We start from the raw sequence: 27,654 nt of genomic DNA, 5'->3' as shown, positions 1-27,654 counted from the left end.
GAATGACACACAAAGAGTCTTGCCACTGATGAACTACTGTGATATTAAAGGTAAAGGAAATGATGTTCCCGCTTTCCATTCATTCACTCTAGCATCCATTCATTCAATAAACACTGAATACCCTCTAGTGTGCTAGCCATTTTTAATCACTCAGGCTACATGTCTAAAACAGATCAGGTAAATTCCCTCCCCCTCAAAAGACAAATTTTAGAGTAACTGTTAGAGAAATGACATTCTTTGGCTAAACTGCAGTAATCAAAATGCTATTCTATCTCCAGCTTTCCCACCAAAAGACTGTATAGACCTTAGAACTGAAACATAAAAATCACTAAATGTACAGGACACCTGAAAACTCTAGCAAGGTACCAGATTAGAACTGAGAGCAGGCCAGGCACAAAAACTTCTCTCAAAAACCTAGAGAAAGAGTCCCAGGAGCAGCAGCAAAGTTAGATTTCATGGAGAAAAAAATCGTTCACCTTATCCATCAAGCAGAGAGACTATAAGTATTCCAAATCCCAATGCACTCCTCCAACTCTGTTTCTGTTCTCCTCATATGCTTGTCATGAATCTAGGCCACCATCGAAATTAATATAATCTGGCCCAGCAACAAAGGAGTGAATTAGGGGGCCTTTTCTCGGTCCTTCAGAGAAAACGACTACCTGCTCACATCTACTCTAAACAGCCTTATCATCCCAACTATCCTATTGGCAGAAGGGACGTGGAACAATGAGCTCTCCTCTTTCATCTTGACTAGAGAAAAGTTGAGTCCTGGACTGGAACTCTTTAGACTGAAAGCCATCTCAGGCGTTGTTTTTTCAAATCTTAAGCCTTAAACAGGTCATGACACTAAGCTTGACCGATGTTCCCCTTCCTTTCATCTTCCTTTAAAGTCAGTGTGTGGGGGGGTGGAAGTGGGAGGAAAGTAGCTTCTTCTCCAGGAAGTTTGGAGCAGGCTCAACTTTTCACTCCATTCAGTGCAGACAGTCGAGGGTGACAACCCAGGGGGCGGGACAAGCTTCCTAAAACTCTGAAAGTGGTCGAACTGTGGAAGCTGGGAGCGCCGGGTATCAAGACCAAGAAGCCAAGTCAGCTTCTTGGGCCACGATGAGCGAGAGGGCTGATCCACTAAGCATGGAGATCGAGCGTCTAGCGCCCTTCAACAGGCTCGGGGGAGGAAGCGGGAGCCGGACTCTGGGCCGGGAGATGAAAAGGGAGGGTAGTAGGATCTAAGACTGACTGTGGATGCGTGAGGGTCTCTTACCAGACCCCGCCCCCGGGCTCCTCCCTTCCTTTTCAGACCGATCCTCGATCTGGCCAGTGACACCCCGGCCTCTCTTCTTTCCTGCTCACCAACCTCCCGATGCCACTCCTCACCCGGCTCCAGATCCAGGTTCGACTTCGTCCCTAACGTCAAGGCTCCCAAGCTCCACTTCCGGTTCCGAGTGGGCTGGCGCGTCGCCCCCGGAAGTTCCACCCCCACGTTCCAGCGCCGGGCCACTCCTTCTGCCACGTCTGCAATAGGCACGCACCCAGGAACCCGGATGCCGCGCATGCGCCACTTTCTTCTCCCGTAAGAGCCGTTTCCTGGAAATCCCCGTAGAGTCTTAATCCTTTCTGCGTCTTTTTCTTTCCCCTGGTGTCCTGATAGTTTTATGGTCCCATCAGCGGAAATGCGATTGAGAGAGCTAGGTCAAACTATCTTTAGTAACGACCCTTCAATCAGCCTATGACATGTCACCTCTGACCTAGAGTCCTGTAGCCACTTCCTGCTGACCCCGGGCTGCATTGATTTCCGTTTTCGAGGTGGTTCTCACCAATGACCTTTACGGATAATTAGATTTGCGGAACGTGTGATGGTACAGGGCACTAACTGCTTTCGGGCTTCTTGTGTTCCCATTCCGGCTCTGCAGTTGTCTAGCTCGGGCAATTTAATCTCTGTCTCAGTTTCTTTCATCTGTAAAATGGAGAGAATACTAAATGCCCTTATAATAATAGCTTGTTGAAAGGATGGATGTCAAGTCAAATTGCGTGGCACTATAGTAAGCACTCAGTGAAGGTCAGCTGTTATTGAGCACTTTTAAACAGCGCCTTGGTTTAAATACAGAACTATCCAGATGCCGATGATCTCTGTTCTCAGAATGCCCCCAGCATGTGGAAGAGCTACAGTTTCTGGAGTAATGATTATTACCCCAATGAATAACAAAAATTATACCTAATATTTGTAGCATTTTAAAAAATAAACATGACCTCGTTTACTCTTTTTAAAACATTTGTTCATTTAAAATAATCTTAGAACACTGTTGTGTGCCAAGTTTTATTCTTGGTTTTGGGAATACAGTAGTGAACAAAACTTACTCTCACATTGTTGACAGTAAATATTTTGAGGCACAGAGTTGTTCATTGAAAAAAATTGCTTTTGTAGCTTGTGCTGGAAGCTATAGTAGGCATTAAGCATGCTTTAGTAAATGGGCAGATTGTCTTGTCCTCAGTTTATAGTCGAGGTCAGTGGTTCCAGAAGTGTGATCCTGGGATCAACGATATCAGTATTACCTGAGAACCTGTTAGAACTGCAAATTTCAAACCCACCCTAGACTTTGAATCAGGAGGTAGGGCCCAGCAAACTATGGCTTAATAGGCTCTCCAGATGATTCCTTTTGCACACTGAAGATTGAGACCCACTAGTCCAGGTTAGTAATTTGCCAAATTCAATTAACAATGTTGAGTGCCTGGCCTAAGCTGGGCTCTTCGCTAAGCATTCCACATAATTTATCCCATTTAACTCTCATATGAGCATAGGAAAGTTGATATCCTCTGTCTTGTTTAAGGTTGCACTCCTAGTAAGTGGTAGAACCTATATTCATAGTTTCTTGAGGATAGAGGCTGATGTGTTGCATTTTATTGCTTTCTGTATCCCCATTCTGGTTCTCAGTCTTGGCTGCACATTAGAATCATCTGTGGTGCTTTTAAAATGGCAGTAGTAAAAAAATAAATAAAATAAAATGGCAGTAGCAGGTACCAGACCAATAAAATCAGAATTCCTAAGTCTGAGGCCTGAGCATCATTATATGTATACATATATGCGTATATATATTACAGATCATTCATTACACCATCATCTAATCCTATATGCTGTCTTATTTTAGGGAACAGTTGCTTTAAAAGTTTTCCAGGTAATTCTGATGTGCACTGAGGGTTAATTGAAAGCTGCTGGTATAGCAAAATGGCTCACATATAGCTAGCACTCAGTATATGTTTGAATAGTGAATAAATGGATATTTAGATACTCTTTTTACTGATGAGGTCAAGTAATGCCTAAGGTCACACAGCTAATAAATGATGGAACAAGAATCCAAGTCCAATTCTGACTCTATATCCCATGCGTTTGCTATGACTACTTCATACACTAAGGCAAACAGCATTTGGCACACTAGCAGAAGTTATTCCAGGCAACTCTGTAAACTTTGATAATTCCAGTTATAGCACCATAATGTTATGTTTTATAAAAGAAAGAGATTTCTTAACATAGGACACATTCATGTAATGGAAACCTAAAAATAAGTAGGGATTTTATTTTTAACATGCGTTGACATGTTTATACATATCTGTCAGTGTTCATCTTTCCATGACCACCTATGTATTGTAAGAGATAACTTAATTCAAACATTTATTGAGTGCTATTTACATCAGTCATTGCTTGTGGGCTGTTGATTGGTTGTTGCATAGTCCTTGCCTTCAAGTTTCTCACAGTCTAGGAGGGAGACAAGCATATAAACAAAGTATAATAATGGCTGAGAACTATAACGATAGATATGTGTTGATCCATCTATTGCCCATAGGAAGGCCTATTGTATAGGTAGGGAGTCAGGAGATGGGCGGGAAAGGCTTCTGAAAGAGATGACAGTTCAGCTGGGGCAGGGCTAATCAGAATTCCTTTACACTGTACCCAGCACTGCAATGGGATATAAATCTCCATTTTGATTAATAGGTAAATTCATGCAGAAAGGGGGCATTCTTTTGGCGGTAGCTTGCAAACCTGTGGGACAAACCCAGCCATTTCTCACTCTGGAAATAAAGCCCCTGATGCTGTCACTTTGAAATGAGCTTTGGAGAAAAGCAGTTGGAATTGGTCTATGAGCCTATAAGGGAAGGCACAGTCCTTGAAAGGGTGTACATGAGTTATAGAGCCCAGAGAGTTAGTACTCTGAGTCCTAAGTCAAAGGCCCATGCAGGAGAATGGGGGACAAGAGAGGGCAGAAGTGTTTGCTATAATTAGCTCTGGGAGTAATACAGCTGGGGGAGGGAGAAGAGTACAGCCGGCAACTATTTTGAGCACAACTCCGATTGACAGGACACGTGTGCTAGACTGTACTGATCCCAGGGCCAAGTTGCCTGTCCGTGGTGTGTGGTGTGGCGGGGAAGTCCTGGGGCAGCAGGAGCAGGACAGCCAGACAGACAGGCCGGACGGGGTACCAGCACCTCGACTTCTCTCCCTGGGACACTGCCCAAACTCCGAGGGCCATAGGCCAAGCTGAGCGATGGGTGCTGAGGAGGAGGTGCTGGTCACATTGTCAGGGGGAGCCCCCTGGGGCTTCCGACTTCAGGGGGGGGCCGAGCAGAGGAAACCCTTACAGGTGTCCAAGGTAAGGGAGAGCCCCTATACTGAGGTTTCAGGGAAAGGGAAACAGAGAACCTGGGAAGAGTCATGCAAAGGGGCGTGGGAGGTCAGGAGAAGAGAAGCGCAGGGGTGGGCAGGTAAGGTGCTGTTTTGTGGGGAGTAGTGTGAAAGTTGTCAGGCTTCCGTGTAGTTAGTTATAGCGTTATATAGTCCCGTTTTCTGGCAAAAAGGGAAAAGAAAGACTGGTCTCCCAGTTTCCCTAGGGAAATTATATAGGCCCAGGTCTGCCATATCCAGTCTTTGATCTCCTGGGCCTTGTGCCCACTCCACCCAGGAATATAGGAAGGTTCTAATTTTCTTCTAACTAAAGTGGATATGTGTGAGCGAGTATTGTCTAGCCTAGCTCAGCAGCCCAGCCCAGCTCAGCCCAGCTCCCGCCTCTACCCTGCCCTGCCCATGCCTTCAGTGCTTCTCTTTCCCTATGCCAGATCCGTTCTCACTAGGCAAGACTCTTTTTTTGGTGCTAGGAGAGTTATGGCAAGATCTGCCTGTCAAGTGAAGTTGTTACCCTTTTGGTTTCACCGTACAGGCTTAATTTTCTCAACTGTAAACTGTGGGTACCTACTTTATAGAACCATTCTAAGGGTTAAATGTAAGTATACATGTAGAATACTTAGCACCATGTCTAACATTTAGTAAGGACTCAATAAACGATAGCCACCACGGCACACATGTACACACACAATCAGTCTCCCAGGACCTGCTAGACTCCCTCCAACCTTGAATACCATTCTAAAATCTTGACTATGTAGATAATAGTGCCTGGAATTCCAAGGCCTAGGAGAGAACTATTGACTAGTGTAGATATTGCTCTTAGAGGAAAATCTTGGAAAAATCACCATTTCTAGTACCTATCCACTGCAGTTTTTCCCAAGCCTCTTATTCAGTGATTGCCCTACTTCCCCTCATATAATGTATTACTCCCTTCACTCTGTACCTTCTTCCCTCTGGATAGGTCCCCTTAACTGCAGCCCCATGCCCCTCTCCACCCTTTCTTACACTGCAAAGTAAAATCTCTTCCACACATGGGTCCTTCCTGTCCTAACTCCTTTCATTCTATTACCCCTTGGAGCCCTCTCTCACCTATAGTCTCTCCTCCAACACCTCAGATCCGAAGACGGAGCCAGGCTGGCAGAGGAGGACTCCGAGAGAGGGACCATCTTTTGGCCATCAATGGAGTCTCCTGCACCAGCCTCTCTCATGCCAGTGCCATGAGCCTCATTGATGCCTCAGGGAATCAGCTTGTCCTCACTGTACGAAGGTATGGCCCCCTCCCACCTACCACACTCCCATCCCCCTAGACAACGGCTCCCCTTGCCTGACTCAGCTTTGTGTCTCACTGGCTTGGCTTCAGCAACTAACAAGTACCCATTTCTGCTTGTGCATTAGTGCTGGAGTATAGATGTTAGTGTAGTCCTCCCAAAGGGCTTGAATGTATCTGTAATTATCTGTAAGGGATTGGGGTGTCAAATGGGTGCTTGAGTATGTGGGCCTCCTTCAAACCCTTGTCTGTCTCATCATATCTCCCTGTAAGCCCATTTCCACTCACAGCCCTCCAAGCACATTTGCCTACCAGTTTGTCTTCAGATCTCTACTCTACCCAGTCTGTCCATTCCACCTATATGCCAGTGCCCTCTCCTTTTACCTCCTTCTCCCTTCTCCCATCCCCTCTATATCTTTCTAGCTGTCAGTCATCCAGCCCATTTCTCAAGTTCTGTCATCTTTCCCATCCAGGGTAGAGGACGAAGGGCCTTTGCGATCTCCATCCCCTGGTGAGCTGCAGGTGCTATCACCCTTATCTCCACTGAGTCCTGAGCCCCCTGGTGCTCCAGTTCCCCAGCCTCTTCAGCCTGGGAGCCTCCTCTCACCTCCCGACAGTGAAGCTTACTATGGAGAGACAGACAGTGATGCCGATGGCCATGCCACCCAGGAGAAGCCCCGCCGACCCCGCCGCCGAGGCCCCACAAGGCCCCCCGCTCCAGGAGCCCCACCTGATGAGGTCTACCTGTCTGACAGCCCTGCAGAGCCAGCACCTGCTGTCACTGGCCCTTCCAGCCAGGGTGACAGCCGTGTGAGCTCCCCTTCTTGGGAGGATGGGGCAACCCTTCAGCCACCCCCAGCCGAGGCCCTGCTGTTGCCCCATGGCCCCCTCCGGCCTGGCCCTCATCTCATCCCTATGGTGGGGCCTGTACCCCACCCGGTGGCAGAAGATCTTACTACCACCTATACTCAGAAAGCCAAGCAAGCCAGTGAGTGCCTGAACCCTTTTTCCCTAGCCAGGATCTTTCAATCTGAGCCCTAAATCTATCCCTTCATAACCAGACTTTATGCTTCCCTTGGATGTAGTCTTGGGGATAAGTGGAGAAGAGTGATGAGTAGGAGGGAAAAATAATTTCGTGGTCCCCATTATTTCTGCTGTTTGAATTAGTGTGGCAAAAAGGTACAGGTTGTTCAAACTAACCCCGGAACACGGAAAGTAGGGAAGTTGGAAAGGGACATGAATCAATGAAGAGTTTACTTGTTGTCATTGCTATGATTTTGCTAGGTGTCAGACATAGGGCAGGGGAATATTTGGAAGCAGATTATGGCTACAGGGGCTCTTCAGTGTTTGTTGCAGGGATAAAATCAGAGCTGCCTGTGTCACATTTTTAAGTCCAGTTAAGATTCCTGGGAGGCTATGAGATAGTCATGAGTCCCTAGGAAATGGTAGAAGGAAGGACAGATGCCGGTTTGAACGAGGCTCCTGTTGAAGGAGCCGTCTGAGTTTGAGTTCGGTGCCATACTCAGTGTTTAAATGCTTTAAAAAAAAAAAAAATCCCAATTAAAAAAATTCTTTGTATATCCTTTGCAGAGGAGGCCTCCATTCAGAATTTAGTTTTCAGGGATCTTCAGTTCCTTATCTCAGGCAAGAATGCAGGCGTGGGCAGAAAAAGCCAGTTCCACTTATCTCAAACTCTCTGCTATTTTTGATGTGAGCTACAGAACAAGGTCTAAGAGTGAACTTTCTCTCTGCCCTCTGTTTCCCAAGCCTCTCCCCGACAGACCTTTCTTGTCACCTGAGAAATCTCAGGATTACCCCTCTAGTTCTCATCTCTTGTTCCTTTCCTCCACCATTCTGACTCCTGATTCATAGAATTTCATGTCTCTAAGTCTGGATTAGAGGCTAAGGATGTGAAAGTTTAGAGTCTGACATTCCTGAGAGTGTCCAGTATAAAACAAAGAAATTCCAGATGCATGCCCAGGATCCCATGCTTATCCTCAATTCTCATTTTAGCACCCTCTCCCTCCCCATCATGCTGGGTGAGACTGTAGTTAGTGGCTTAGGGATATTTTTAGCCAAGCAGACCTCATTGTCCAGTGGGTAGGGTAGGGGGAGGGGTAGGCAGGTGCCCACGTCCATCACATCAGGTCTTGTGGAACAGGCAAGAGAAGGGAGGGGGCCAGGCTCCAAAAATAGCATAGTGATCTCATTCAGCTGCCAGCTCTGGGGACAAGACAAAGGGGCTTTAAAAGGCTTGGGGGGTGGCTCAAGCTGGTCCTGCTCCAGCCAACACTGCCTTTCTCAGCATGGAGACCTTTGAGCCCATCAGCCAAGAGCCTCTCAGCCAAGCCAGCTTCGACAAAGCCCCAGGCCCAGTTCCTGAGCTCCAGGACCCGTTCTATGCAGGTACTACCCTCCCATAGCCAAGAGAGTTCTGGGATCTAGAATGGAGGATAATACATCAACGGTTTAGGAAGGGAAGTCTTTGGGAAAGGTCTTAGTCCCTTACCTCTTCCTCCTTTCTGCCTTCCTCTTCCTTCTGTTCTAAGGTAAGTTTCAGGGTCCCTTTCTCAGAATGGGCTCATGCTATGGTCACATGTCAAAGGAGTTTGTGACCACATGATCTATAGAAAACTCATAGGGAGAGAGTGTGTATGCAAGAGAGATGTGAATAATTTAAGAATACATTAAGGCCTGTATGTGGAAGTGTGGGGGAGAAAATATGTGTGAACAAGTAAGTATCTGTATACATGTGTCGCTAGTGTCAAGAAAGCTTTGATAGTAATGGTTACTCACAGTGGGACTTAGGGGCTGCCATTAAATGCTAAATTTACCTGCATTATCTCACTTACTCCTCATAACAACCCTATGAGGTAGCTATTATCATACTTATTTACAGATGAGGAAATTGAACTTCAGTGAAGTATATCTCCCAAGACCCCAAAACCTAAACTGAACTCTGACTCCAGCACCTATTGCTTGTTCACAGTTCTATCCTGTGGTATAAATGCTGGGATGGGTGGAATGAAAGCCCTAATTAGAAGTGAGCTTGGTATCTTGAGTGGAAAGTAGATGGAATTTCAAGAATTTTTCAGGAGGAACTGGGGATCATGCATCAGAGTATCCATGTCCAAGGCAGGGTCCCAGCAGCAGGGCAGCCTCTCCCATTTCCTGGCCCCACCTCCCAGGCCCCACATGGCATGAGACGTCCTGCCCTGGCTCCCCTTAGTACATAGTTCTTTCTTGCCCGCCCAGTAGTGGCTGCCTGAGCTCTCTACCTAGAAGGCTGACCTCTGAAGAAGACCACCCCATTCCCATCCCCAACTGGGGAGAAAAGGTGAATATATTTAGCCATTGACCTTAAGGTATCCTTAAGATTTGGAGGGTTGTTTTGGAGAGCAGCACTCCGGCTTTTCCTGAATCCTGGATCTGAGGCTATCCCTAGCTGTGAGTAGCAGGGGTGTGAGGCACAGTGGAGTGCCCTGGCAGTTGAAAAGCCAATATAAGCTCTCAAATTTTGTCCAAACTGTTAGTAAAAGGGTCTGTGCAGGGGGAACTCTGGGAAGAAGGGCCACTTGAAGTATGCATGTGTGTGAATATATTCAAGTGACTCTTCTATGTGTTTTTGTGTGGGCACATATGTATTTACATACATGTGTGAACGGGGGTGTATATAAGCTCAGGTATACCTAAATGAGAGAGAAAAGCACATGAGAAAATATGCCCATTGCTGGCTTTTACTAGATTCATATTCTTGTTGAAATGATGTGTAGTAGGAGTTATTTCTGTGAATATATATGATGCAAACTGCACGGTAGGGGTGGAATTGTGAATGAAGATCTTCCTTGCTAACGGTCCTTTGTGTCCTTATCAAGAGGTAAGGGGATAAGTCCCAAACTTTCTGAGAAGTGCCCTAATGTGGTCTCTGTGGTAGGAGAAGTGTCCCTTCTCATCTTTTCTCTCCCTGGGACATGCTTCATCTTTCTGCCTGAGAAATAACCCCCCCTAAACCCTACCCCTGTATTGCCAGACAAGAATGGAGGGAGGCAGGGGAGGAATGTTTGTGAAGTGGGTAAGAACACATCTCCAGGAAGATAGGATAGGAACAGAGTAGAGAGGGGAGAAGATAGGAGAGCTGTGGTCAGAGTGGTATCAGGGCAGCCAGCTAGACTCTGCCTTCCCTTCAACTGTCCTTGGTTTCACCTTTTACCCTCCTCTCTGCCCCAAAGTCTGAGGACTCTGCCACAGGCAGGAGACATTGTGAGTCAGGCCAGGGAAAAGACAAGAGGTGGGAGGGCTGAGGGAGCTGGCTGGGGTGGGGCTCAAAGACTTGGGGAATAGGAAAAAAAGAGGCTCACTGACCATTCTCCCTCCTGGCCTCCTCAGAACTGCAACGGGCAGAGAGCCTCCAAGAGAAGAGTGTGAAGGAGGCCAAGACCAAATGCCGGACGATTGCATCCCTGCTAACTGCAGCCCCCAACCCTCACTCCAAGGGGGTGCTTATGTTTAAAAAACGACGGCAGAGAGCCAAGAAATACACACTAGTGAGCTTTGGGGCTGCAGCTGGGACAGGTGCTGAGGAGGAAGAAGACGGGGTCCCTCCTACGAGCGAGTCTGAGCTGGACGAGGAGGCCTTCTCCGACGCCCGCAGCCTTACCAACCAGTCTGACTGGGATAGCCCCTATCTAGACATGGAGCTGGCCAGGCCAGGCTCAAGAGTAGCAGAGGGCCAGGGCCCGGGGCTGGGAGGGCAGCTGAGCGAGGCCTCTGGGCGGGGCGTCCAGCTCTTTGAACAGCAGCGCCAGCGCGCAGCCTCCAGCACCGAGGAGCTGGCCCGGGATGGTCCAGTAGCCATGCCCAATGGGCAGGGACTGCAGTCTCCACCTCAGGCCCAGAGTGCTCTGCTGGAGGGGGCTGTGCTCTCATCCAGCCCTTCGCCGGCCCCTATAGCCAGCCCCAGACCCTTCCTCCCAAGCGGTGGAGCCCCTACTCCACCTCCAAGCATCTTTAACCGGTCAGCCAGGCCCTTTACCCCAGGCTTACAAAGTCAGCGGCCAGGTACCACCTCGGTTATTTTCCGGCCCCCGGCCCCCAAGAGAGCGAATGAAAGCTTGAGAAGTCTCAGCCCAGCCCCACCACCTTTCTCGTCCTCTCCTCAAGGGCCCACCTCTCTGCCCAGCTTCACCTCAGGGGTTCCCAGCCACATGCCAGACTCCAGTTCCCCCAGCACCCCACGCTCTTCGGGCCCCGTCACGGCCACCAGCTCCCTGTATATCCCAGCCCCCAGTCGTCCTGTTACTCCAGGCGGAGCCCCAGAGCCCCCCGCTCCCGCTAGCGCAGCTGCCATGACCTCCACTGCTTCTATCTTCCTATCCACGCCTCTGCGACCCGCTGCACGCCCAGAGGTGCCCGCCCCGGGCCCCGCAGCCCCTGAGCCTCCCAGCGCTCGGGAGCAGCGCATCTCGGTGCCAGCTGCTCGCACCGGCATCCTCCAGGAGGCCCGGCGTCGGGGGACCCGGAAACAAATGTTCCGGCAGGGAAACGAGGAGCCGAAGAACTCGCCCAACCCCGAGCTGCTATCGCTGGTGCAGAACCTGGATGAAAAACCCCGAGCCGGGGGTGCAGAATCTGGTCCAGAGGAAGATGCTCTGAGCCTCGGGGCTGAAGCCTGCAACTTCATGCAGCCACCAGGGGGCAGAAATTACAAGACCCCGCCTCATATGACATCTAAAACCCCGCCTCCAATGGCTCCCAAGACCCCGCCCCCTACGACTCCTAAGACTCCACCCCCAGTGGCTCCCAAGCCCCCATCTCGAGGGTTCCCTGATGGGCTGGTGAATGGAGCATCCCCTTCTGCTGGAATCCTTGAGCCACCAAGGCTTCTGGGCAGGGGTGGGGAGCTGTTTGCCAAGCGGCAGAGCCGAGCAGACAGGTATGTGGTGGAAGCTACACCTAGTCCTGGCCTTGGCCCTCGGCCCCGAAGCCCTTCTCCTACTCCCTCACTGCCCCCTTCCTGGAAATATTCACCCAACATCCGTGCCCCACCTCCTATTGCTTACAACCCTCTGCTCTCACCCTTTTTCCCCCAAGCTGCCCGAACTCTCCCTAATAAGGCCCAATCCCAGGGGCCTCGGGCAACCCCTAAGCAGGGCATCAAGGCTCTGGATTTCATGCGGCACCAGCCCTACCAACTTAAAACTGCCATGTTCTGTTTTGATGAGGTTCCCCAGACTCCTGACCCCACCTCCTCAGGGGCCACCAAAACTGCCCGAGTTCAGGAGATTCGCAGATTTTCTACTCCAGCACCCCAGCCCACTGGAGAGCCCTTGGCAGCCACTGTGCTTGCCCCCCGAGCAGCCACTACATTGGATGAGCCCATCTGGAGGGCAGAGCTGGCCTCAGCCCCTTTCCTTAGCCCAGCCCCTCCTCCAGAGTCTCCCAGGGGCCTCCGGGCCTCCCCCAGCTCCTGTGGCTTCCAGGTAGCCAGGCCTCGGTTTTCAGCCACCAGAACAGGATTGCAGGCTCATGTGTGGAGGCCTGGGGCAGGCCACCACTGAGCTCCCAGGACCAAGGAGAGGTGGAACAACACCCAGTTCCTAAAGTTGCTTCTCCTACTCAATCTACCCTCTCTCTCAGGCATCTGGAGTCTATATTCCCTCTTGCCAGAGATAGTTGTGGAGTTGGTGTACTATCCCTCAGCTTCCTCCTGGCTCCTGACCTCCCTGCTGCTTTTCAACCTAACATCTCTGCTTTGCTATTTGTGCTTCTCTTTGTCTCTGTAGTTCCTTGCCAGGATCTCGTTCTTTATCTCTAGGTTTCTCCACCTATACTCCTCCACTGGCTTCTATTTTTCTACGTTTGTGCTTTTCTCTGTGGGCCTCATTTTAATGTTCAATGAGAAGAATACAGAGAAGTTACCACTGAGACCTCAAGCAAGAAGCTTGCGACTAGGCAGGCAGCAAAGGAACTGAATTGACCCCTATTTGCAATAAGTTGCTTCCTACTCCTCACTCTTCTTTCCCAAGCTTGGCTGGCATATACCTAGGTGTGTATGTGCAAGTGTATATGTGCAAGCGTGTGTGTGTGTGCACAGAGATGCTCTTCTGTCTGAGGCAAGAGTAAGAGGAGAGATCTAAATAAAGACCCAATGTGGGTCTTACCCTTGTCTTGATCAAAAAAGGGTTAGATATTCCCACATGGATAGTCTAGTGCAGGGAAAAACATTCACTAGAGTTAAAGACCAGTGTCTGTAGCTGGTATGTAGCATCTTGTGAAACTCACAGAGTAGGAGAAGACATGAAGGGTCAGGGTGGTTTGTATGAGCTGAGTTAAACCAGCTAGACCAAGAATAGAACTAAGAATTCTATTTCTCAGGATTTCAGAAAGTTAGCAACTTGAGGGGCCCATGCTGAGCAACAAGCACGAAGGAAGTAAATAAAAAGAAAGAAAATTTCTTCTAAGAGTGAACAAATCATTGGCTTCATTGCCTCATGAATCTAAGACAGAAAGGAAACAGAGCCATAGTCTCGAAAGTGAGGCAGAACCAGGAGCAGAGCAAAAATGAATAAAATTGATTGAGCCATAAAGAGCGTTGTGAGGGAGAGTGAAAATGCAGTGTTTGCAGAGAGTAAAGTTAGGTAACAAGAAACCAACCATGTACAAGAGGGGGGTTGGGGGAAAAATGTGAAGAAGAATGTATTTGTTCGTGTGAAGGGCCTGATGGTGAGAAGATGTGAGAGTGTGTGTGCTGAGTGTTGAAAGAAGAGTTGGTATCTGTGCTACTTTCTTTGAGTCTGTCCCTCTGTCTTCTGCAGCTTGTCCTGACTACCCGGGAAAGGGCAAGGAAACACCCAAAGCCAAACCTCTTTTCAGTTTTATCCCATCCTTCAAACCTTAGCTCCTGTTCCTTTCCAGTTTCAGGTCCTGATTTCTGATACTAAAGGGGTAGGGACTCCCCTCTCACCATGACTACCATAGGTTACATTTGCTGCTTGATCTGGAAATTGATCATTTCCTTTGTATATTGGGTGTGAGTCACAGTACTTTTGTTTGTGCACAAGAATAAACTTATACCCCCATACTTTTTATTGCTGTCATCTCTTATAGGTTTATACCCAAATCTGGATCTCCCCTTGATCTTCTCTGATTCCCCTGATCTTCTAATTGCTGATCTCTTTTTCCATTTCTGCCCTATTTTTCGCCCTTTTGCCCTTTACTCCCTGGTCTCTTGCTTTTCTCTGCCGATTCTGTCCCACTCCTACTTAGCCACTTCCACCACTCCCCTTGGTTCCATCTCCCCACATTTCCCATCCAGATTCTCCCCCTTTCAATCCTCTGCTCCATACTTCCCAAACTAGGCCTCAGCTTGTAGAACTAAGAGAAGTTAGAAAGGCCTTATGAGCCTTTTGCCATGAACATTTCCTAACTCCCTAGAGGAAGCAACCATTTCCATGGGAAAACAGTGGCTGGAGGTGAAGGTGGGGTGGGAGAGGGAAAAAAGAGAGAGAGGGTGGATAGTGTGGATTGAGGCTAATAAAGAAGAGAAGGTACTGGATGGACGCTGACTAGAATTAGACTTCTGAGAATGAATGTGCCAGTGCTCTAGTATTACCAGCAGGGGGCATAGTTGTGCCAATAACCCAGATGCTTTCAAGTGCATAGAATCAGAATTCCAAAGGAAGGGTCCAGAGAGCATAGGCTAATTCTGTCTTCACTTACTTGGTAGTTTTAGGTACTCAATCACAGGAGACCAAAATTATGGTTTGTTTTTGTTTTTGAGGGGAGAATGGTAGTGATGACAAAGTCATTATTTGCTATTTTCCTTCTAACTGCTTCTTTGGGTTGGGAGGAAATGGAGGAAGACAAAAGATGAGGGATCTGGAGGCTAAACTGGTCTGGAAAGAGGCCAACTGGAGAAGGCAAGTAGAATTTTCAGCCCCTAGCCTGAACCTGAAAAGTTCAAGATGGGAAAATGGCATGGTAAAGAAGGGTAGAGAACTCACAGAGGGACAGAGGGGTATTCTGGGAGCTACAAAAACTGTTTCCAAAAGCAGCCACAACAGGGTGGTGGTGGCTGCAGCAGACATGCAGTGGCAGACATGGAGCAGCAGCTAGTTCTAGAATATGAGAAGGTAGAGGAGGATCCAAGGTGTTCATGGAGCTATTGAAAAAGGGGCTAGGCAAATGATATCCTTCTCACAAGGGATTTCTCAAGCTAGTGCCCCTGACCAGAGGCTTCTCTGGAACAATGCAAATGGGACAATCCAGATCCTATGGAATTGTCCCTTAGAAGTGTGTTCCCTTAGAAGAAAATCCCAAGTAGGAATCTCAGAGAGTAAGCCCTTGGCAAGTCAGAAGCCTTCATGCAATTCTCAGGGAGACACAGACATCTATCCCGCATAGTAGTCTGAACTGAGCACGCCAACAGCAAATGAGGGTGAAAAGGCAGAAATTAGTAATGTCTTCCCCATATCTTCTCTTACAGCCCAAGAAGCACTAGGTTTGGTTAATTTGGTCCCTTAATCTGCCAAGATCTGGCCCTCCCAAAGGAAAAACCAACCCACTTAGGAACTTTCAAAGAGTAGTTCCATTGTGAACAGACTTCCCTTCTCCAAACATAGCACCTTAAACCCTCCCACCCCCAAAATGCACCCACGTCCCTCCAACTGTGGCCCAGATTGGCTCTGAGTGGCTCTCGGGACATGTTCTTCAGGTTGTCACTCTCCCGCTCTGAATTCCTATCTACCACTTGCTGTCTGCCTCCTTTCTCCCTCTCAGTTTTCAATTTCCCCCTAAATGCTTCTTTGGATCTCAGACCCTAGGTGCCAAAGGAAACGAAGTCCCTGGGTGGACTGATCCCTGGCTCAGATAGCTTAGTGTGAGAATCCCAAAGTCCTTCCCTTTATTCCTGAGCCTCTGGGTAAGGAGGGCGGGATCTTGGTTCCAGGGTCTCAGTACCCCCTGTGCCATTTGAGCTGCTTGCACTCATCATCTCTATTAATAACCGCCTTCCCTCCCCCACTGCCAGTGCTGCCCCCGCCTGAACAGCTTGGGTTCTCCGGTCACAGCAGCTCAGTCCTCCAAAGCTGCTGGACCCCAGGGAGAGCTGACCACCACCTGGGCAGCCGGTAAGTCTCCAACTCTATGACTAGAGGGGCTGGAGCACATTCTGTTGACTGCTGTGTTTGTGTGTGCAGTAGTGCCCCTTGATCCTGGGGTAGTTTTCCCCATCCCCTATCTCCGCTCAGCTCCCATCTGTCCAGTTCAGGGTTGATATAGAGAGTTGGAAAGAGAGGGTGTGGGGAAGAGAGATAATGGGGGAGGCAATGGAGGATGAAAAGGGGGTCTTAGAGGCTGGATGGAAAAAAAGAACCTGGTTGAGGTTGAGAGGTACATGGAAAGTCCATTTAGTAGTTCCTATACTCTCACCTCAGCAGACCCTACTAAGTTAATAAAATTGCAGCTGTGTTGTGAGGCAGGACTCGGCAGAAGACGGCATTTTTGCTGAGTGCAACTTTTGTTAAGGAGGAGCTAGAGTCTGTATCTTTTCCCAGCTTGTCCCTCTCCACTGCCAGATACTATTATTATGTTCTTGTCCTCCATCAATTCCCCACTGCTATGATATTGCTGAGTTGACATATGTCAAGGTTCAAATGTCCCCTGACACCCCACCCCCTCCACTCCAGTTCTGGGGTCTGGGGCAAGAGTGACTGAAACGGAGCAGGAAGCATTGCTATGACCTCCCAGGCCATGTTCCAGCTGGCCCAATGGAGAAGCAACATCTCCTTCTTAAGGAGAATGTTTTTGGCTGGATCTCCTCAACCCTGGCAGAACACTTTTCTGCCCCTAGCCCTCCCCGAGATTGGGGAAGACTGAGGAGAGACCAAAGCTTAGAATGACAGTCCCAATCTGAGATCTCCATGCAAATAAAAACTTCAAATCATGCCAATGAAATTTGTCTGTATTGCCCTGCCTGTATGTTATTTGTTTGATTTACTCCCTGCCTCCCAAAACACTCTGTGTTCCTAATCTGCATACCAGATCTGTAAAACAGCTTCAAGAGGTTGGTAGAAGGCAAGGGCAGGGGATGCATCTATAATTCTACACTGTCTCCAAGGAAAAGAGAAGCCCTAAAGTAATAGGCTTTCACCCTATGAAGGAATGTATATTTCTTTGAAAATCTAATGAAATTTTGCTCCCTGAAGCCCTTACACCCAGGTTAAGCAGTACTGCCTTACTATAGAAACTTACCCTTTCCAGTCACTGTCCATCTTCCAATTCCCATCCTATCCAGGCTGAATCCACCTCCACAATGCCGCTCTCAGGAACCCCAGCCCCCAACAAAAAGCGGAAATCCAGCAAGCTGATCATGGAACTCACCGGAGGTATGGCATGTTTGTACCTACCTATTGTGGGACTTCTCATTAAGAGCATCTCTGGCCCAAGAATCCCAGAAGTACCATAAGGTTATATATGTCTTAGGGTAAAGAGACATACATGAGACGAGGAATTCAGGGGTTGGGTGGGATAAAAGATGGCAGCGGTGGTGCAGGGAGAAAGGATGCAACACTAACTACTCACCTTTCCACCCTTTTCACCTTGTAATCTGAGACAATAATACTCAGCCCAGGTCCAGGACAATAGGGCCCACAGGTCAGTGAGGTGTGTTTAAGGAAGAAAACATATATGATGGAGATTGACACAGAGTGTTTTAATAAATGGTTAATTTCCTTCTTTCCCTAAAGTTAGGGAGGGAGCCTGTGTAAATATTTAAAATGGGAAACTGTTCAGGCATTTTTCCTGGGGCTAGTAGGAGTAGGTGCATATGAAGAGCTCTCCCAATACCTAAAGGCTCTTTATAGCCAAAGTTCACTAAGGGGAAGAGTAGGGAAAGGAAATCTAAAACACTAATTTGAAAAGATATATGTAGCTCTGTGTTCACTGCAGCATTATTTACAATAGCCAAGATATGAAAGCAACCTAAGTGCCCATCATTAGGCAATTGGATAAATAAGATGTGGTACATATATACAGTGGAGTATTACTCAGCAATAAAAAAGAATGAAATATTACCATTTGTGATAACATGGTTGGACCTAGAGGGTATTGTGCTAAATAAGTCAGACAGGGAAAGACAAATACCATAGATTTCACTTATATATGGAATCTAAAGAAAATAAAGAAACAAACAAACAGAAAACAGAAACAGACTCATAGATACAGAGAACAAAGTGATGGTTGTTAGATGGGAGGAGGACTGGGGTTGAAAAGTACAAATTGGTAGTTACAAAATAGTCATGAGATGTAAAGTACAGCATAGGGGTGAAAAAAAAAGACAAGAGTCTATATTTAGAGGTGGCCAGTTCCATGCAGTGTTGGCCTTGGGCTTTCCCCCAGGCTATAACTTTCCCAGTGGCTTCCATCTATGATATCCTTTACTCCTTTTGACCTGTAACTCCATGCCTATGTCCTTTTGACCCCATTCACCCTCTCTACTATAGTAACCCCATCTTCTCCACTCTGCATCTGTCTTCTCATGTATTCTCTCCAACTCCAAAACCAGAAAATCAAAATTCCTAACACACTAGACAGAATTTGATCAGATATCACAGACAGCATCTGCTTCCCTCAGTGATCTGTGCTGGGACACATACACTTAGTTGTGGATGGCATCTGCATTCTGAGCCCAGAAAACCCTACTTTTCTCTTTCCCTTGCCTCTTCCTCCCCACCTCCCTGAAAGGTGGACAGGAGAGCTCAGGCCTGAACCTGGGCAAGAAGATCAGTGTCCCAAGGGATGTGATGTTGGAGGAGCTGTCACTGCTCACTAACCGGGGCTCCAAGATGTTCAAACTGCGGCAGATGCGGGTGGAGAAATTTATCTACGAAAACCACCCTGATGTCTTCTCTGACAGCTCAATGGTGAGTTCGGAACTTTATTATTGTCAAAGGCTAGTGCCCCTTCTGACAACTTCTTGGTAGGCACTGAATCTCCAAATTATCACCAACCTACCCTCTCTGCAAATTTATGGGCACGGTAAACTCCCACATATATATGAGCCCCCAGTAGCTCTAGGGTGAGTTACAGCCCACCTCTGAAACTCAGTCTCTTAGAGTTAGTGAAGCGGGGTAGGGAGTATCATACCTTCAGGAAGAAAATTCCTTCCCAGTATGGGTAAGTGTTAAAGATAGGGTTGCCAGAAAAAACACAGGAAGTCCAGCCCTGTATTTTAGAGTTGAGATACACACAAATAATTTTTCAGTTAAGTATGTCCAATGTGATATTTCGGACTTAAAAATAAAATAAAATAAAATAAATAAAAAATTAAATTTAAAAATTAAATTAAAACAAATAAGACACAAAATTAAATTCACATACACAGTGAATAATTTTTTAGTTTAAGTATGTCCTGTGAAATATTTGGTACACAAAATTTAAATTAAATTTAAAAATACAGGATGCTTAAATTTGAATTTTAGATAAACAATGGATACTTTCATATATAAATATGTCCTATGCAATATTTGTGGCATACTAAAAAAGTATTTGTTGTGTATCTTAGATTCAAATTTAACTAGTGCCCTGTAATTTTATTTGCTAAAACTGGCAACCCTAGAAAGAGTTAAGTGAATTTTTACAGCCAGCTCTTTCTTGAGCCATTCTTTTATCTAAGGACTCCAAATGTGGGGACTGAAACCATCCTTAAAGATCCTACATTCCGTACTCAGGATCCTTCAAAGAAAGAGAAGTAGGAATTGGAGAGAGTCCAGGCACAAGATGTTATAGCTGAGAAGGAAGGGATCTTCTCCATTTCCTTTCTTCCCCCTCCACCTTCCCTGGGCAACTGGGGGAGAGTAGAAATAGATGCCTACATGGGGCCAGGGGCAGAAGTGTCAGTCATTGGCCCTTAAGTAAAAGCAGAGTAAAAATGCTGAGCCAGTTATATCTAACTTTAGGAGACCAAAAGCCCTCCTTCCTGCCTGGGTCTGGTTACACTGGGTGGAGCATGGGGATGAGTGTGATGGGTGGCCAGCAGAGCCTCTTGAAGGAGTTGGTGAGGTTATTTTTAGGCTTTGGGGCTGAATCCAGTGTTGCCCTTTTGGCCACCCTTTCCCCTCCCCATTACATTTCACTGTCACAAAGTCCTGGTCCAACAGGCACCAAGAGGAGAGAGGGAGAAGAAGAGGGAGAAAAGAGTTCTGTCTGTTGGACTAGATGAGGAGTGGGAGGGGACAGAGATCTCTCTAGTTCTTCAAATTAAGCCTAGGTTCTCCATGCCAAACTTATCCTCTCAAATTTTAATTGAACAGAAGTCTTGGTCCTCTTTGCCTTGGTAAGAATGGAAAAGGGGAGTGTGCAGAATGAGTTGCTCCCATCCTAATGTATAATTGAAGGAACTGAGCCAAGGGGGTCCTACACCTTAAGGAGAGTTTCATTTTTCTCAGTCACGCTATCCACTACCCATCTGTTGGAGGGGAGAATCTTACAGGATTCAGTATCTTCTGGTTGGCCATGGTCTCTGATCACATTGTCATTGCTATGCATACCTGTGTCTTTGTGTATTCCCCATACCCATTGCTAACCTTCTCCCAACTCTGTTCTTTCTTTTCAGGATCACTTCCAGAAGTTCCTTCCCACAGTGGGGGGACAGCTGGGCACAGCTGGTCAGGGATTCTCCTACAGCAAGGGCAGTGGTGGTGGCCAGGCAAGGGCAAGTGGCTCTGCTGGACAGTATGGCTCTGACCAGCAGCACCATCAGGGCCCTGGGTCTGGATCTGGAGGTACAGGTGGTCCAGGGGGCCAGACTGGCAGAGGAGGAACTACTGGCACAGCAGGGGTTGGCGATACAGGAACAGGCAAGTATCCTCACCCAAGAGTAATGTCTGGTCCCCAGAACAGTGACATCCCCAAGAATGAGGCCTAGATTGAGTGTAGGGAGCAGGGGAGGCCAGAGATATCTTGGTGGACTCTCTGAGTCCAAGAGAATACAGAGATATGTCTATTTCACCTAGAAGCCTTATCTCCCAAGTCATCTTTCTGGCTTTTCAGTTTCAGTCACAGATCTGAACCCAGGCTGTCTTCATTCCACAAATCTCATACGATTACCAGGATGTTATATACCTTTGGTCCCTGACCTCAGAAACTGCTCTAGTGCAGGAGTGTGAGATTAACTTCCATTGGCTACTAACTGTTATTATTTGACTTCCTTTTCCCTCACATGGCTGCCAGGAGACCAGGTAGGAGGAGAAGGAAAACATATCACTGTGTTCAAGACGTATATTTCCCCATGGGAGAAAGCCATGGGGGTTGACCCCCAACAAAAAGTGGAACTTGGCATTGACCTGCTGGCCTATGGGGCTAAAACTGAACTCCCCCAGTACAAGTCCTTCAACAGGTAGGGAGATTGGGAAGGCACCAGATGCATTCCAGTGTGTGGTAGTGTATCCTTATCTGGGATGGAGACTTTGATTCAAATATTTCAGAAGGAGGCTGAGGAGGCAAGGGAGCCTTGGTTGCCTTGACTATAAAATGAGAATACTATATTATACATTGAAAGGCTTCTCGAGGCACCTTGCTTTCAAGGTTACGATTCCATTACTGTTCCTACAGTATGATTCTAGTCCTTTATACCTTACTTTAGTAAGACTTAAGTATCTCTTCTTTTGGAAATGGGCTTCTGTCTGTAGACTCTGTATAGTAGATCTATGTGAAAGCAGGATACAGAAGTGCTAGAGAAGTACTTTTGCATCTGGCCCTAAGGAGCTTGAATTTTCCAGGAAATGTTAATTCCTCTTATATAGGCCACGTACTATTCACTAGAGGTGGGGTAGGAATTCTACATTGTAATTTAAGGCGGCCTCAGACCCTTGGGTCTATGGTGTTTGGGGTCACTTTCTCTAAAATGCTGGTCTGGATCACAACTAGTCATGAGGCTATCTAGTACGAGCTAGACTCCTTTTATCATCACTAGCTTTGGGGAAACAAGGAAATCTGCAAAGGGGGATGGGATGCTAAGGGAGAATAAGAATAAGGAGTGCAGAAGCAATAAAAAACTAGAATTCAGACTTCATCTTCAAAGCAGATGCTCTGTTACTTTCGTTTTGTATTTTAATGAAATAATGTGTCCCCTTTTCAGGACAGCAATGCCTTATGGTGGATATGAGAAGGCATCCAAACGTATGACCTTCCAGATGCCCAAATTTGACCTGGGACCCCTGCTGAGTGAACCCCTGATCCTCTACAACCAGAACCTCTCCAATAGGCCTTCTTTCAATCGAACCCCTATTCCCTGGCTGAGCTCCGGGGAGCCTGTAGACTACAACGTAGATATTGGCATCCCTTTGGATGGAGAAACAGAGGAGTTATGAGGTGTTTCCTTCTCTACTTTGCATCAAGTTTCTTCTCTTTGGTTCCAGTTTAGAGAGGGAATGCTGAGCAAGATGCCCCCACTGTAAATCTAGTATCCTTTGGGGGAATGGATGGGGAAAAGGTGGGAGAAATCTGCCTTTCCATCCTTCACTCTAAGTCCCCATTCCAAGCATCCTTCCTCATCAACTCAGAGCTCCCCTTCCACTTGCTCTGTATGGAACCTGCTCTTTTATGGAATTTGCTCTGCCACTGGTAACAGTCAATAAACTTCAAGGAAATGAACTCATTCTTCCTCTGATATCTGAGGGCAGACGAAAACTGAGGCTAACAATGCACAGAGACTAATTAAAGTCAAATACCAAACGTTCATTATTCAAACTTCAAGACCAGACCTGAGCTCTGGTTACTTACACACCCACACCCATACCACACCCATGAAACTACATTCATAGGTATATACAAAGACATACTTATTCAATAGTATATAAGACAAATAATCACGCACAAACACGTGCTTCCATATGTGGGCAAAGCTAAGAAGCTATTGTGTGCTACGGTTAGGAAATAGGTGTTGGTGACCCTGCTGTTAGTTCTCTTTATGTAGCTGATTAGAAATTGAGATAATCAGGATTACCCAATTATTACAGAACTAGAAATGCCATAAAGTTTACAGGTGATACCAGAGTGGGTTTAGGAATATATGTGTCAAAGGTTATAGATTCCCAAAAGTATGAGATAGAATAGGGAGACATGTTGGCATCCAGAAGGAAGTGGGAGAAACGAGCTGCAGTTATAGTATGCCTGGCTCTGTATGAACACAGCAAGAAAAGATCTAAAGGTCACAGGGGTACTGCAGTGGTGTCCAGAAAGCATTGTGATTGGGAAGAAACCATGAGAGCCCAACAAGAATGAGTATCATTACTCTTTTTATTGATTTCAATAAAAAGAGTTTCTTTAGAATCCCAGACATACTCCTGTGTTCCACAAAGTATGGGGTGATGCAGACCAGGATAAAAAGATGACTTAATAGGTTCTGGGAAAATAAATTCTGAGAGCTGGTTGCAGTCAGCCAACTTCCCAAGCCATTAAAGATTATATTATGTTGCTAGATTCTGCATAGACTCATTCAATTTTCATGGACCTTGGATCACATGACATTTACCCTGATCACTTTCCTTTACAACCTAAATAAATTTCAGGGGATTCAAACTTTCTGTAAATATGTGCACAAGACTCTACCTCTATGTGCATTTTTCTAAGGACAGTGTCGTCATAGTTTGGATTTTTTTCCCAAACAGACCCTGAGCAAAGATTTAAATGCCAGTTAATTAATTTGGGAGGTGATTCTAGGATCCAAGCAGTTTAAGGGAGAAGAAAGCCAATCAAGGTGCTTTAGGCAATTGGACTGAATCCCATTGGGGACTCTGAGAAAAATACTAAAGTGTGGTCCATGGACTGGCAGCATCATTATCTTCTGGGAGCTTGGTTAAAAGTAAAAACTCAAGAATCTCTGGCTTATTAAGCTCTCCAAGTGATTCTGATGTGTTAGTAAATGTTGAGAAACACTACAAGACATCATACCTCAGAATTGCCCCACTGAGAGAATAGGGAATTGGAATACTTAGCCACCAAATCCCATCTCTTATTAGGTTTGGATTGCTACCAGGAATGTTAACTGCTGGCAATTCCAGACAAAGGTGTTTGAGGTAAGAAGCTATGAGCTTGTTTAGGATCTGTCTACCAAAGCTTTAGTGAACTCTGGGGGGGGCTGAGGAATTATGTGTAGGGCACGGACAAGATCTGGTTAAAGGTTCATAGCTTTCATCAGATTCTCATGTTTAAAAGTCTGTAAGCTCTCTTAAAAAATTAAGGGCTATATTATTTTTTTAACAAATAGTTATTGAGTGCCTACTATATATCAGGTACTAAGTCAGGCATCAGAGGTACAAAAACAAGTTGTAACTCACGTGACAAAGTTTTCACAGTCAATGATAAACTAATTATTAAATGCCTATTCTTACAGCTGGGGTAAAAAAAAAAAAAGTCCATAGTCTGCTAGTCAACAGCTCTGAAAACCTAGAAACTTAATTTGTCCAAGCTCAGAATGTATGACATCTTAAATATAACAAAAAATTATGATGCAAGTGTACTAATTTACAGGGAGGGCAGGTTGACTGTGAAATTATTTTCTTAGTAGAAAGGTCTACTTGAAAGTCAAATTATTATCAGAAGTTGCAATGGTGGTTTAATACACTGAAGTGCACACTTGCACAGGATCCAGCCAGAAATTCAGTCAAATACTCAAGCTTTGCTATTCCTTTGCCTAGACATTATTCTTCTGTTAAAACAACCTTTCTACAAAAATGTTTCATACATCTGAATACCACAGTTCACAGGGGCCACATAGTCACAGCAGAGCTAGCTGTCTATACTGCTCATAGACATTTTCTGTTTGCCATCATTGTGTTTTAAAACTCAGGAACGCTTTAAACTAGAAGGTCAGGCAAATTCCCTTTTAAATAGCAGCTTGTGCTCTCCAGTGGGTCATAGTCCCCACTACTACCTATTGTTTTACACCAGGCCATCTTTTATTGTTACTAACCTAGAATCTAGAGCCATTTGAGTTAGTAACTTCAAGGGTTTCTTTTGCATAAACCACATGCCCATAATACTGTGCCCTAAAATCACCCAGAGAGCTCATTCCTTAGTTTAGGGTCTAGAGCTTTGCTGTCTGGTACTGTAGTCACTAGCCATATGTGGATATTGAGCTCTTAAAATGTGCCTAGTTCACATTGAGATGCTCTCTCTACATAAACACTGGATTTCGAAGACTTAGTATGAAAAAAAAAGAATATAAAATAGCTCATTGATAATTATAAGATATTTCCTGATATCAAACTATACTAAAAGGCTATAGTAATCAAAACAGCATGGTACTGGCATAAAAACATACACATAGATTAATGGAACAGAATAGAGAGCCCAGAAATAAATCCAAGCCTATACGGTCATTTAATCTACGACAAAGGAGGCAAGAATATACGATGGGGTAAAGACAGTCTTGTCAACAAATGCTGTTTGGAAAACTGGACAGATACATGTAAAAAAAGTGAAACTGGACCACTTTCTTATATCATATACAAGAATAAACTCCAAATGGATTAAAGACTTAATATAAGATCTGAAACCATAAAACTCCTAGAAGAAAACATAGGCAACAAACTCTCTGACATTGTTCTTAGTAATATTTTTTCTAACATATCTCCTCAGGCAAGGGAAACAAAAGAAAAAATAAACAAATGGGACTACATCAAACTAAAAAGTTTTTGCACAGCAAAGGAAACCATCAACAAAACAAAAAGACAGCCTTACTGAGTGGGAGAAGATATTTGCCGATAATACATCTGATAAAGAGTTAATATCCAAAATTTATAGAGAACTCATACAACTCAACACCAAAAAAAAAAAAAAAAAAAAACCAAACGATCCAATTAAAAAAACGGGCAAAGGACCTGAATAGGCATTTCTCCAAAGAGGACATTCAGATGGCCAACAGACATATGAAAAGAGTCTCAACATCACTAATCATCAGAGAAATGCAAATTAAAACCACAATGAGATATCACCTCACATCTGTCAGAATGGCTATCAACAATAAATCAATAAACAAATGTTGGTGAGGATGTAGAGAACCCTCATGCACTGTTGGTGGAACTGCAAATTAGTACAGCTACTACGGAAAACAGTTTGGAGTTTCCTCAAAAAATTAAAAATAGAACTCTCTTATTACCCAGCAATTCCACTTCTGGGTATTTATCCAAAGGAAACCAAAACATGACTTTGAAAAGATACATACACCCTTATGTTCACTGTGGCACTATTTACAATAGCCAAGATATGGAAGTAACCTAAGTGCCCATCAATAGACAATTGAATAAAGAAGATATATACAATGAAATATTACTCAGCCATTAAAAAATGAAACCTTACCATTTGCAACAACATAGATGGACATAGAGGGTATTATGCTAAGTTAAATAACACAAAGACAAATACCATATGACTTTACTATATGTGGAATCTAAGGAACAAAATAAACAAAATGAAAACAGACATATAGAGAACTGATGGTTGCTAGATGGGAGAGGTGTTGTGGAATAGGGTGAAAAAGGTAAAGGGATTAAGAAATAATTACAAAATAGTCATGGGGATGTAAAGTACAGCATAGGGAATATAGCGAATAATATTATAATAACTATGTATAATGCCAAGAAGTACTAGACTTATGGGGGGGAAATCACTTCATAAATTATATAAATGTCTAACCACTATGCTGTACACCTGAAACTAATATATTGACTGTTAAGTCTAATTAAAAAATGAAAAAATTACGATATTGAATACATGTTGAAAAGGTATTTTGAATATGTTAGGTTAAAAATTACTAAAATTAATTTCATATTTCTTACTTTAAAAAAAATGTGGCTACTAAAAAGTTTAAGATGTATGTGTGGCTTGCCGTATATTTCTGCTGGACAGCACTGGTTTAGACGAGAGCTACTCAGGGGCTTTGAGAGAAAAAAATGAAGTCTTCATTTATTACTTTTATTCTTTTGTTTCCCTCTGTTTTACTCCTACTTGTTGACTAAGTTAGGTCCATCTTTTGTTCCACACGCTACTCAATGAGTCTGCATTTACAGTTTTTTGAAAGCAGAGAGAAAGCCCTATAACCAAGTGTTGAGACACCAAGTAAGGATGTGTCCAGAAAAACAGGTAACAAGTGAAAAGTTCAAACCACACACCAATGCAGTCCCCTTCCACATCTGAACACCTGTGTTTATGCTCAATTAAAAAAACTTTTCCTATTTTGGTCGGGATAACTGATGGGGGTGTGGTACCATATACATTTCTGTGAAGCCAAATACTACTTGCAAACCACTGTAGGGAGAAAAACGGATGAAAACTTCCTAGAGGAAGGTAATGAAGAGATGGGAAGGTCAATTTCTGACTTGCTCGCTCCATCTCTACTCACCATGCAGAAAGAAAATGTCCGGAAAATGGAACTTCAGCTAAAGGCGACACCAATTTGGGTCACTTGGGAAAAGAGAAGGCCCCGTCCCTAGTTATTCCAGTGTACATTCGCTATACTAACATCCTCCAGTCCAGACTGTACGTACTGCCTGTAATAGTTTTCCGACTCTACCGCCAGTTCAAGATTCTTCCTCGACCTCGACCACCTCTAGACCTTTCCAGGCCATCCCAGCAACGCCTTGCCGCCGCCATCTTACACAATACTATCGCGAGATATACAGAACCTCCTGGAGCCTGACTCACTTGCTTTCTTTCGAGA

The 27,654-nt window shown here is 45.5% G+C and overlaps 2 protein-coding genes across 2 annotated transcripts; both read left to right on the top strand.

Moving 5' to 3' along the window:
• Positions 1 to 748: 748 nt before the first annotated feature.
• SYNPO2L (synaptopodin 2 like) lies at positions 749 to 22,586 on the top strand. The gene is made up of 10 exons (XM_039872119.1): positions 749 to 1,570; positions 5,785 to 5,936; positions 6,410 to 6,924; positions 10,323 to 11,868; positions 15,964 to 16,063; positions 17,230 to 17,320; positions 18,678 to 18,856; positions 20,548 to 20,791; positions 21,165 to 21,330; positions 22,072 to 22,586. The coding sequence occupies exons 2-5, from the start codon at positions 5,887 to 5,889 to the stop codon at positions 15,977 to 15,979; spliced, it is 2,127 nt and encodes a 708-aa protein (XP_039728053.1). The 5' UTR covers positions 749 to 1,570; positions 5,785 to 5,886; the 3' UTR covers positions 15,980 to 16,063; positions 17,230 to 17,320; positions 18,678 to 18,856; positions 20,548 to 20,791; positions 21,165 to 21,330; positions 22,072 to 22,586.
• MYOZ1 (myozenin 1) lies at positions 11,721 to 22,586 on the top strand. Its single transcript, XM_039872145.1, has 7 exons — positions 11,721 to 11,868; positions 15,964 to 16,063; positions 17,230 to 17,320; positions 18,678 to 18,856; positions 20,548 to 20,791; positions 21,165 to 21,330; positions 22,072 to 22,586. Exons 3-7 carry the CDS (start codon positions 17,248 to 17,250, stop codon positions 22,301 to 22,303), a joined length of 894 nt encoding a protein of 297 aa, XP_039728079.1. The 5' UTR covers positions 11,721 to 11,868; positions 15,964 to 16,063; positions 17,230 to 17,247; the 3' UTR covers positions 22,304 to 22,586.
• Positions 22,587 to 27,654: the final 5,068 nt, after the last annotated feature.

The sequence above is a fragment of the Pteropus medius genome, unplaced genomic scaffold (assembly GCF_902729225.1).
Source record: "Pteropus medius unplaced genomic scaffold, Ma_sr-lr_union100, whole genome shotgun sequence".
Classification (NCBI taxonomy): Eukaryota; Metazoa; Chordata; class Mammalia; order Chiroptera; family Pteropodidae; genus Pteropus; species Pteropus medius.
This window is presented reverse-complemented; position numbering and strand designations above follow the sequence as displayed.

What these genes read in the sequence shown, in the direction of transcription:
- SYNPO2L (XM_039872119.1), top strand. Translation starts at nt 5,887, where the DNA reads ATGAGCCTCATTGATGCCTCAGGGAATCAGCTTGTCCTCACTGTACGA. An exon ending in CTTGTCCTCACTGTACGAAG is followed by an intron (nt 5,937 to 6,409) that starts GTATGGCCCCCT and finishes TTTCCCATCCAG; the next exon opens with GGTAGAGGACGAAGGGCCTT. An exon ending in TCAGAAAGCCAAGCAAGCCA is followed by an intron (nt 6,925 to 10,322) that starts GTGAGTGCCTGA and finishes TGGCCTCCTCAG; the next exon opens with AACTGCAACGGGCAGAGAGC.
- MYOZ1 (XM_039872145.1), top strand. Translation starts at nt 17,248, where the DNA reads ATGCCGCTCTCAGGAACCCCAGCCCCCAACAAAAAGCGGAAATCCAGC. An exon ending in GGTTGGCGATACAGGAACAG is followed by an intron (nt 20,792 to 21,164) that starts GCAAGTATCCTC and finishes CATGGCTGCCAG; the next exon opens with GAGACCAGGTAGGAGGAGAA. An exon ending in CAGTACAAGTCCTTCAACAG is followed by an intron (nt 21,331 to 22,071) that starts GTAGGGAGATTG and finishes TCCCCTTTTCAG; the next exon opens with GACAGCAATGCCTTATGGTG.